Raw genomic sequence first — 11481 nt, forward strand, 5'->3', positions numbered from 1 at the left:
TATATATATATATTTTAGGCCGTGATTAATTAAGATAAGATTAAAACTCTGGTCTTTGAACTCACCGCAGCGTGAACTCTAACCAAGTTTCAGACGAAGTAAAGCAGCCACAAACCACAATAACATTTCTCTGGCCGTGCCAATCGATCTCAGGATACTTTCCCAAAGAGACGGCTTCTGTTTGTGTTTGTCGTCATTGAGGCCAAACAAGTCACGGAAAAATGCTTTTTGTTTCTTTTGAATTTATTTCTGGAAGTGATTGGACGTTTTTCCTGGCACGCTGCCCATGCAGGTCACATTTGTTTGTGAGTGTGGAATCATGCACTTCCTTCTGAAATGAGGCAGAAGGTCCCCACGGACTCTGTTTATTTTTCATCTTGCATCAGGCTGCAGTTTTGGGATTTTTTGGGTACATTTTCTTTTACTACCATCTACGGGGTTATTAAAAAGAACTAACAGATTGGTTTTAATTTTTGTTTTTACCATACTTAAATATTTCTGATCATAAAACCATTATGTATAAGACAAATAACTTAAGTAAATGCAAACTAGGTTTTCAATTGATTTCATTTATAAGAGAAAAAAAACTATTCAAAGAAGGCTGGTCATATGTAAAAAATACTAATAAATTATCCCACAAACCAAAAATCTGGTACTGTCACATTTAGTTCAATTCAATTCAAAAATACTTTATTGATCCTAAAGGGAAATTAAATTATTGTAAGCCATTAAGTCGAAGTTTTGTAGATGGTGGTGGCTGTGGGCAGGAAAGGTCTCCTGTAGCAGTCTTTATTACAGCACATTTATAAAAGCCTCTGAATAAAGACACTCAGTTTTACTAATGTACATAGTATTTTTACAACTACTTCTATTCTGAATCAATAGATCAAATGTTTAAAGTACTCCTTTAATTTTAACAACACGTCTGTTCTTACTGAAAGTCAGATTAACATTGTGGGGTGGCCAGTCAGAGTCCTGACCAAAACACTTTGCTATGCAGCGGCAATATTTGTTTTTCCTTAGACAAACATTTGGATTTAGCTTTTCTTCTTTCTTATGGCTTTATATGATGCTTAAATCTTGACATGGAGAAACGACTTGAAGAGGAAAAATGCCACATTGGTACATCATGTGTCACCTGTTAAATCACATTGTTGCCATTTGTTGCAAACCAGTTGTCACGGTCAAAAGACCTGCTACATTCCAAGACATGCTTAGATCTTTAATGAGAACAAAAACAAAAAAAATGTTGTGTATAGAACTAATTCTTACTAGAATATGTTGCCTTCTGTAATTACATTAACTGATGATCAAGAACATTTTAAAAGGAACCTTAAAAATATCTATAATAGAAAATGAAATTATATTGACTTGATTGAAAGTGTGAATTTATGCTAGAAGTGAAGATTGTTGTTTTTAATTTACCCTTGAAATTGTAGAAATTTTGTGTTTTAATTTTGTTTTTGTGCTTTAATGTATTTTGTGAAGTTCTTTTGTAAAATGTTAAAACTGTTGAGGATTTTTTTTGTTTGAAATCTGCATTTTGATTTTGTTTTGTCTTAAGGTATTCCATTATGGATTTTTTATTTTATTTTATTTTGTAATGTTTGTAAAAGTATAATTTATGGTAATGTTTATAATGTGGACCCCAAGAAGAAGAATATCTACCACATAGAAGATAATAGGACTTCCATAAGTAAGCATGGAGAAATATTTTATGTGAAAATGTAAAACTAACTTTATTTCCAGCTAGCATTTTAAAATCAGCTTGAGATTTAACATGGATTTGTGCCACCCATGTTTGCTTAACATAATCTGTACATAAGACTTAAGGCTGTAGAAATCAGTGAGATAAGAATATGAGTCATGCTTGGAAACCTATGTGGAAAGATAACGTATCAGTTTTGCCTTCTTTTAATGGACTGCATTTCTTCAGGCCAAGTAAGAATGAAACTGCAGATGTGACTTAGCAGTTACAAAGTCCAAGATGGTTTAAGGTCAAACTACTGACAAATAATGAGAGAAAAAATATTCCAGACACCTGAAACAAGGCAGTTTGTGTTAAGTTTCAGTTGATATTCTAGAGAAGGCAACAAGACAAAGAGAAATGTCGTTGAGCTTGTTCAGGGCACATATTCAAACAGTTAACATTCTCTGTCTAGAAAGTGAAGCATGCGTGTTGGAAATGGCTGTTCAAAGGGCATATCCTTCAATCTGTGTCATAGTGCACTTCTGAAAATAAATACCACATACAAAGTCAACCTTGAGCCACTACTTGTAATCAGTGGTGGATAAAGTACTCAAAAAATGTACTTAAGTAAAAGTACAAATACAGACAAAAATGTACTCAAGTAAAAGTAAAACTACCACATTAACATTTGTACTTAAGTAAAAGTAAAAAAGTACTGGCATTTAAAAATACTTAAGTATTAAAAGTAAAAGTACTTGTACTTCGTTACTTCCCACCACTGCTTGTAATAAAGCCCGACTTTAATATAAGAAAAATGAATCCAGTTGTTCATCTTTTCCTGATTATGTTCTCAATTCAGAGTTTATCATTCAGTAAATAAAAAAAATGAGACTCGCTGTGAAACAACAAATAGTTACCAAGCTTTCAGAATGGATGCTGGTCATTACGGCCTGTCGCCATTTTGTGTCTTTGTAGTTTTGTTTTTTTCATACCTGATTTTTACAGGTATGAAATTGAGTCTTCTGCCACTGAATGCTTCATACTGACCTTGTGCAAATTCGTATCCACCAGAAGGGTATCATTAAATTCTAGGGTTTTTATCTCTATAATTTATGAAAATACTTAATAATAGGAAATAAACTCAGACACCATGGTTTAAGTGGCCATAAATAGGTGCAAAATTGTGAAACAGCAAATTGACCCCAGATCTTTTATTATGTTACCTGAAATAGAAAGTCTATCGTGGCAAAATCAAACTTTATCTATTCATGCTACAGTGTAGTATATTCAATTACATTAAGAATCTCAGAAAAAACAGCCAGAAGATTCACACATATTTTTCCAAATAAACAGAGAGAAGACAGCTAAGATCTTATAATGGGGATTTCTTTCTGATATGTTTTATATGGTTGCCTTTATACAGCAACAGGATGTTTATGAGATGTTTGTCAAGTGACAGAGAAAGGTGGGGAATCCTTCATAATTTACGCAGCATTGTTTTTCAACTAGCCTAACAATTAATTATGAGCAGTTGAGAGTGAACACTATTGTTATTCAAAGAAGAAGTCCAAATAGGACAACTCCAAACTTCTACACTACAGTCAACTGTGCCAAAAATAAATAAATAAAGCCCATAATACTCTCTCAATCACTGATTATTTCTTTATAGACAGAATCTATCTTCCTCTCTTTACACAGGAAAACTTCAGTGAAGTCAGAGATCTGATGTTGTTTCAGTACAATCAGCCAGTCCTTCTCTATGGCCTGTTCTTCGTTGCATTCCAGCCATTTAATCTGCATTGCTGTAGAGGCTTTGTAGTGATACCGCTCACAGGTGAGACTCCCTGGTCTTCACAATGTCTAGTTGTTTCGAAAAAGTCCACCATGAAAACTTTTTTTTTTTTCAGAGACCAGATCAGTTTCTCCATCTGTGTTAGCCGTTGTTTAGAAAATAAAAATAAATTCACATATTAACATGAGCAGCACAGATTGCTGGCAATGTGTTTTGCTAGCAAAACTTTGGGGTGAGAGGTTCACCCTGACCATCCAATCACAGAGCGGAAAACATCTGACGCCACTGTATGCCTTCGAGCAGGCGTTGTAAATCTGTAATCAGATTATCAGAAAAATAATCAGAAAAAAAAATCTGTAATCAGCAAATCTGATAGCTGATAGGTTAATTAAAAGAACCATTTCTCTGCTACATCACTTGCTGAACGTAGTATGGCAAGCCGTTTTCACAAAATTTAGTTTTACCGCACTTACATTCCAAATATCTGAAATCGGATTTTGACTAAGAGGCATGTTTAAATTAAGATTTCTCTAGAGATATTTTGACTAGACAACATACCAATTTGAGATATCTCTAATTACACCCTGACTAGAAGAAATTATGTCAGATTTACCATTGAGTTGCATGGAGCTGATGATCTGAAACACATATTTCAGACCTATACAATTAAATTATGTCTAGTCAAAGTGAATTCAACATATCTCCTGTATAGTTTTGACTAGTTATAATTATGACTAAAGATATCTTAAATGTATTTTCAGATAGCAGTTAAATAGATTCGAGTAGTGCAAATCTAGATTTGAGATATAAGTTGGGACACTAAACAAATTGTGAATGAAAACTGAATGCAATGATGTGGAGGTGCCAACATCTAATATTTTATTCACAATAGAACACAAATCACAGATCAAAAGTTTAAACAGAGAATTTATCATTTTAAGGGAAAAATATGTTGTTTCAAAATTTTATGACGTCAACAAATCCCAAAAAAGATGGGACAAGGCCATTTTTACCACTGTGTGGCATCTCCCCTTCTTACAACACTCAACAGACGTCTGGGGACAGAGGAGACCAGTTTCTCAAGTTTAGAAATAGGAATGCTCTCCCATTCATGTCTAATACAGGCCTCTAACTATTCAATCGTCTTGGGGCTTCTTTGTCGCACCTTCCTCATTATGATGCGCCAAATGTTCCGTATAGGTGAAAGATCTGGACTGCAGGCTGGACATTTCAGTACCCGGATCCTTCTCCTACATAGCCATGATATTGTGATTGCTGCAGAATGTTGTTGAAATTATCTTGTTGAAAAATGCAGGGTCTTCACTGAAAGAGATGACGTCTAGATGGGAGCATATGTTGTTCTAGAACCTGAACATAGTTCTCTGTATTAATGGTGCCTTTCCAGACATGCAAGCTGCCCAGGCCACAAGCACTCATGCAACCACATACCATCAGTGATGCAGGCTTCTGAACGGAGCGTTGATAACAACTTGGGTTATCCTTGTCCTCTCTGGTCTGGATGACATGGCGTCCCAGTGTTCCATAAAGAACTTCAAATCGTGACTCATCTGACCACAGAACAGTCTTCCATTTTGCCTCGCTTCATTTTAAATGACTCCTGGCCCAGTGCAAACGGCTGAGCTTGTGGAGCTTAGAAATGGCTTCCTCTTTGCACTGTAGAGTTTCAGCTGGCAGCGGTGGATGGCACGGTGGATTGTGTTCACTGACGATGCTTTCTGCAAGTATTTCTGAGCCCATGCTGTTATTTCCTTGACAGTGGCATTCCTGTTTGAGGTACAGTGACGTTTAAGGGCCCGGAGATCACGAGCATCCAGTAGTTTTACGGCCTTGACCCTTACGCACAGCGATTGTGCCAAATTCTCTGAATCTTTTGATGATGTTATGCATGGTTGATGATAATAACTTAAAAGTCTTTGCTGTTTTACGCTAGATAACACCTTTCTGGTATTGCTGCTCCATCTTTCTGCGCAACAATGGTGGAATTGGTGATCCTCTTACCATCTTGGCTTCAGAGAGACACTGACACTCTAAGAAGCTCTTTTTATACCCAATCATGTTGTCAATTGACCTAATTAGTGTTGATTGGTCTTCCAGCCGTTTGTTATATGTTCAATTTCCTTTTTACAGCCACTTATTGCTACTTGTCCCAACTTTTTTGGGATTTGTAGACACTGTGAAATTTTGAATCAACATATTTTTCCTTTAAAATGTTACATTTACTCAGATTAAACTTTTGATCTGCCATCTATGTTCTATTATGAATAAAATATTGACATTTGCCATCTCCACATCATTGCATTCAGTTTTTATTCACAATTTGCTTAGTGTCCCAACTTTTTTGGAATCCGGTTTGTAAATCAGTGATATCTAGAATTGTAATTTTGACTAGTCAAAATTTCTTTTAAGATATTGGGCTCTTTGCACATACAGCAGTGACGTCACATCCGCATGAGCGAAATGTGGCTGCCCTGCTTCCGCTTTGACTTATCATCACTGCTGGAAAAGACAAAGTCGTATTTTAGAAGCAAATAAAGCAATGGGCTTTTAAGTTTTCATGGATTTCCAGACATCCTGAATTAAGGAGACGGTGGCTTGAAAATATTTGTCGCTGCCAATTACAGCTAACGTCGTGCAGAAAAATTTGCAGCCTTCACTTCACTCCGGATCAGCTTCTTCAGCCTAAAACTACTGGGGGAGACGGATGGTAAATAAAGGAGCCGTCCCTTCAGCCTGAAAGAGCGAGTGTATGGGAACTAGTGAGCAGACCAGAGCCAGACAGCCGAGCAACTGATTCGCCTGTACACACTGCTGTAAACACCGTCCTATCTGAGCTCTTCACAAGAAACATGCAAAGGTAATAAAACGAAATAACATGGAGACATTAAGCAACACGGTCATATTTTTCTAAAAGCAACAACTTTGAACCTGAACAGTCAGCTAAACCATATCTCTGACACCAGAGCTGCGCTACTGTTAAGTTATGGAGCTTGTTGTGCTTCGTCATGCTTCGGAAGCAAAAAGTCCGAACTGTAATCTCCCCCATTACCTAGCCTCTGTTTGACACTAACAACAATAAACACACATAATATACTTGAAAATTAGAACAAAATAAGGAAAAGACATCATCTGTTAGAATGAATTAAAATATTTAGATATTTAAATAGCACATTTTTACAAGAAAAATGTCCGAGAATATTGCCTACTAGCATAAGCTAAAGTTAGTCACAAAGTTTAAAGAAAGTCAAACTCACCTTCGTATCTGTGAATGTATTACCAGGCGTACATCTTAAAACGTACTTGTTGGGGCTTCGGATCAATGTACATCATTAATTGTTACCTAGGCCAAGCCCTGCAAGCACCTAGTGTAAAATGTCATTTTCAATAGACCGGAAGCGACCTAGCCGCTTTTCTCCGAATACGGAAGCTGACGTTCAAATTAGCAATATCACACAATTTTTCTATTTACGACCGTGGGCTCCGTCAGCAACACATTGACACTGAAATCTGATTGGACGGAATACCGACGATCCACACAGACATACAGGAAGCAGCGCAGCAAAGAGAGACGTTATAGAAAAAAAAGAGAATAGACTCGTGGAAGTAAATTAATACAATTTAATTGAACAAAAAATAAGTTAGGTTGTAAATGGTGGGCATTCTGATACGGCATGCAGGCCATGATGACCCACCAATGATATAAAAATGTGTATGAACCAGTTGGAAAAAGAAATCAGCTAAAATATTGAATAATTTGTGTTGCTCACATTTGGTATTTTACTTTGGTCTAAAATTGATGCCTCATTTCCAAAACAAATTACATTCATGTTTATTATGGATTTAAAGTATAATGTAGACAATAATAGTGTTCTATAAAATTCAAAATAAATAAAATGGTCTTTTTTCAAATTCCAATCACTCCAAACAAATTTATGCCAGTAGCAGATGTAAACTACTTTTTTAACTTTTACTTCCAAGTAGCAAACTGAAAAATTCTACTTCAGAAGTTGCTGCCTTACACATGACCAACACACTTACAAAAACCTAACTTGTCAGTAAGTAGAAAACCTTCATAAAAATTCAAATGCAGCATTGCTTTTGAGTTGGCTCAAATTTAGCAAAACCTAAGCTGAGCAGCTAACTCATTAAAAAACAAAATAACATAAGCATATTTTTTCTGATGTCAATGTTTTCTTTCTATTTTGGCTTGGAAAACGTTTCATTTCAGACACTTTCAGTGATATATAGAAACACTTCATAAAAGCACACTTGAGGGTGGATTTTTTTCACTAAAATGGGAGTGTCAGAGTGAGCTCTGCAGGAACCAAGAAAGCGTTAAACAGGTCTAACGAGTTTGCTGTCAGATTTTTTCCCTCTCTCAAGTGTTTACAGTCTGACGTGACTCAAGATCCCAGCAGGTCAACCAGGCCTCATCTTTACACACATTTCCTGACCTTGCTTCAAGAGCTTCCTTATTATGTCTCCCATCAGGGAAACTGTCACACATACATACATGGCATTTTAAGATGAAATGACGTATACCATTACCCCCCCCGCCCCCTCCCCCAAAATAACATAATTTTTTGAGCAGGAAATGGTGGCGGCCTGTCAAACCACGCACGTCCTGGTGCTCACATATTTGCCTCTCTTGCCCTTGGTGGAGATCGTCTTGCTGCTCCTCACCGATCCTTTCTTTAACTGCATGCTGCCGGATACATTGTCTGACGTCGTCTTCTTGCCAGACTCATCTTTCCTTAAGTTCTGGAGATTCTCGGAAGTGCTTTCATCCAGATCAAAGTTTTCCTGGTCGCAGCAGAACCACTTTATAGAGCTGTACAACAGCTCCACAGTGCTAGAAAAGGCAGATAGGACCCCCACGCCAAAGTAGAAGTAGAGGAAGATTGTTTTCTCCATAGGGCGGGAGGTGAAGCAGTCAACGGTGTAGGGGCAGGGAAAGCGATCGCAGGGGTACTGGGCTGGCACCTCGAAGCTGTACAGCTTGCACTGTCCCACCAAGAAGCCCACCTCCGCTGCAATTCGAAACATGACGTTTACGATGTACAGCCTCCTCAAACGGCGATTGTCTATGTAGTTCTGAATGATGCTGCGCTTCGACTTGGGCCGCTTGGCTTTTTTGTTATTATGATGTGTGGCGTACATGACGAAAACTAAGGACGGCGTAGCAATCAGAACTATGTGAAACACCCAAAATCTGTACTGGGAGATGGGAAACGCCTTGTCGTAGCAAACCTGCTTACAGCCCGGCTGGAGGGTGTTGCAGGAAAACTCCAATTGTTCGTCCTCAAACAGGTCGCTGGCCACAGTCCCCAGGATCACGATCCGAAACACGAGCATGAGGAAGAGCCAGAAACGTCCAAGCATCGGAGAGTGGGCCTGGAGGCCTTCGAAGACACTCTCGAGGAACCCCCATTCACCCATGGCTGCAGTGGTCAGAGATCTGTGCCTCACAGTGAAAAGTGTCTCTGATTTAAAAAGAAACTGAAGGGAACACTAATATATCCTGCTCAGGACTGAAGGTGTGGTTCAAAGGTTACTTCAGGGTTCATTGTGTTGTTCTTAATTGATCTGAAGCCAAAAACAAAACCATAGATTAGAAAATGTGCAATTCACAGATATAAGATAATAAAGATTAGCTTTCAGTCAACTTCCTGTTTATTACTTTGATTTACTGTGATTATGAGATTGTTACAGACTCAAAATCCAATAGTAATTTTACTCAAATTTAATCTCAAATTAAAATTGAACCCATTATGACATTACTTACAGTTTCCCTTTGTCCACTTCTTTTCTGCCAAGAAACAAATAAACAAAAGAAAATCTATGTATTTCCTCTTCAAATCTGAATCTTCTCTTAAAAATGATGTAGTCCTCAACCACCTGCTGCTTCTAAAACACACCGACTGCCTGTAGAGATGAAATGCCATGTCATATACAGTACCTCCTACGAGCTACAAGACAACAAAACAGGTCCGGTCTGATCTGTCCACATACTTGTTTTGACATGAAAGATTTCCTCCAAGGTGCCTCAAAGGCTTAAAGATTGTGGGATAAACCCGAAGGCATTACAAAAGCATGCCGGTCGCTAATGCCGCACAGCCCAGGCTTCGGCCAGTCTCTCCAAATGGCTCGAGTATGAGGTTTGTCATGACTTTTAATTGAGCGGGCGGCAACAGTTTTAAGGAAATTCCTTGTACGCCCTAATCTGCATTCAGAGTCCCAGGCAAGAGACGATGTTTATCCAAGAAAGGCAACTCTTGATGAACATTTTAAAGCGCTTCCTAAATGGCAGGAAGGATTTGTTTCATGTTGTACCACCAGTTTCCCTGATCACAAGGGGATAGCATGAAAACACATGACGTACAGTGGGAGAATCTTAAATAAAATTAATTATAGAAACAGCTGGAAATGACAAGCACGACAATGAATCGCAAAAATATTTACAGCTGGTGGTTAAAAGTTCACGGTTTGTTGTGCTCAGTGACAAAGGCTTCTGAACCAGAAATCACTTAGTGAATACAGAACACTTTGATTTCAGCAATTGCTGTGTTGAACAGTTACCAGAACCAATGTATGTAAAGGTTTTGAGGTTATTTAAGTCTATGTGAAAATGTTTGGTGTAAAATATCACACCTTTGCTCTCAGTCCTCTTGTCAGTCACAAGCTGGTCAGATCACAAACATATCCACTCGCTGCGTTTCTATTGACCTTAAAATTTGCTTCATGGAAACATGCCAATAAAAAAAACGTTTTTGATAAGTTCTTTGTTGATAACAACAATAACAAGTTGATAACTTATCAACTTGTTGATAAGTTGTTTCTTTACAAAACTACAATGGAAACATTTATCGCATCAAAAATCACCTGATGAACAGCCTGATATTACTACTGATGGAATGACAGGAAGTCGGAGGAGGATCTTGGCGCTTACTCATGTGACATTTTAACTTCATTTGTTATTTAATGGAAATATTGCAATTGCAAAAAAAAAAAAAAAAATTGACACTAGCGGAATAGGAACAAAGTTTTGCTCACATTTGTTATGGAAAAGCAGCAACTGGTGCAAACAGACGACTGTAGCCACATGCTTATGAGGTATTGCTGCAAAATCAATTATGTGATACAATGAGATGACAATTTACCAACTGTCCCTATCAACCGAAATTACCTGCATTGTGTTATAGCTGGGAAATCTATTCATTTCATACATGTAAATTGTTATGTATAATCAGATTCATATTGATCTGAATTTTTATATCAGATTTGATGGATTATTTTTGATATTTACAATAGAAATGAATGAAACTAAATATCAGCACCACATCAAAATTTTTTCTTACCATTTTGAAACTAAATCAGACCAAAATTCTTTTGTTTTAGGTCAGTTAAAATTGCCAAAATTTGTTTGTAAAACTTAACGAGAACATCTTTAGACTTTTTTTTTGTAGTTGTTTTTGCTGAATTCAGAAGTTTACATATATTTGGTCAGTTTTGGGAATAATTACCTGAAAACTGTAAGATTTTGGTGAAAAAAAAATCTCTGAAAAATGTTTGACATATGAAACAGACCTAATTGTGATCATTCTAACAGACCTAAAACAAGAGAAGGTTGGTCTGGCACTCAGGAAACCTCTGCAGTTGTTTCGAGCCAATTAGAGAGAGATACAATTAACTGTCTTTATTCAACCTCTTCACAATATTTTAATTTGGGTTTTCATAATCTGTCAGCCAGTCATCAAAACTACAAGAAAGCTTGAATCATTTTGTGTAAGGAATCTATATAGAAGCTTCTCTTTCTGAGATGTGACAGAAAATATTGAATTATTTTATATTCAAATTAAAGTGCATTTGTAAAAATTATCTAAAAATGAACGTTTTTTTCCCCTACATTCAGATTTCATTTTTCCATATGTGAAAATTTTCAGTTTTTACTCTTCCCCAGACCGCATAAGAGCCCTGGGAA

General features: G+C 37.1%; 1 protein-coding gene across 1 annotated transcript; it reads right to left on the reverse strand.

Annotated features, from left to right (window-relative positions):
• Positions 1-7874: 7874 nt before the first annotated feature.
• On the reverse strand, positions 7875-9662 carry LOC107832881 (gap junction delta-3 protein). Its single transcript, XM_016675247.1, has 2 exons — positions 9286-9662; positions 7875-9086 (listed from the first exon to the last, which is right to left on the reverse strand). The coding sequence occupies exon 2, from the start codon at positions 8937-8939 to the stop codon at positions 8109-8111; it is 831 nt and encodes a 276-aa protein (XP_016530733.1). The 5' UTR covers positions 8940-9086; positions 9286-9662; the 3' UTR covers positions 7875-8108.
• Between the last annotated feature and the right edge of the window lie 1819 nt (positions 9663-11481).

Source organism: Poecilia formosa, unplaced genomic scaffold (genome assembly GCF_000485575.1).
Source record: "Poecilia formosa unplaced genomic scaffold, Poecilia_formosa-5.1.2 Scaffold4, whole genome shotgun sequence".
NCBI lineage: Eukaryota > Metazoa > Chordata > Actinopteri > Cyprinodontiformes > Poeciliidae > Poecilia > Poecilia formosa.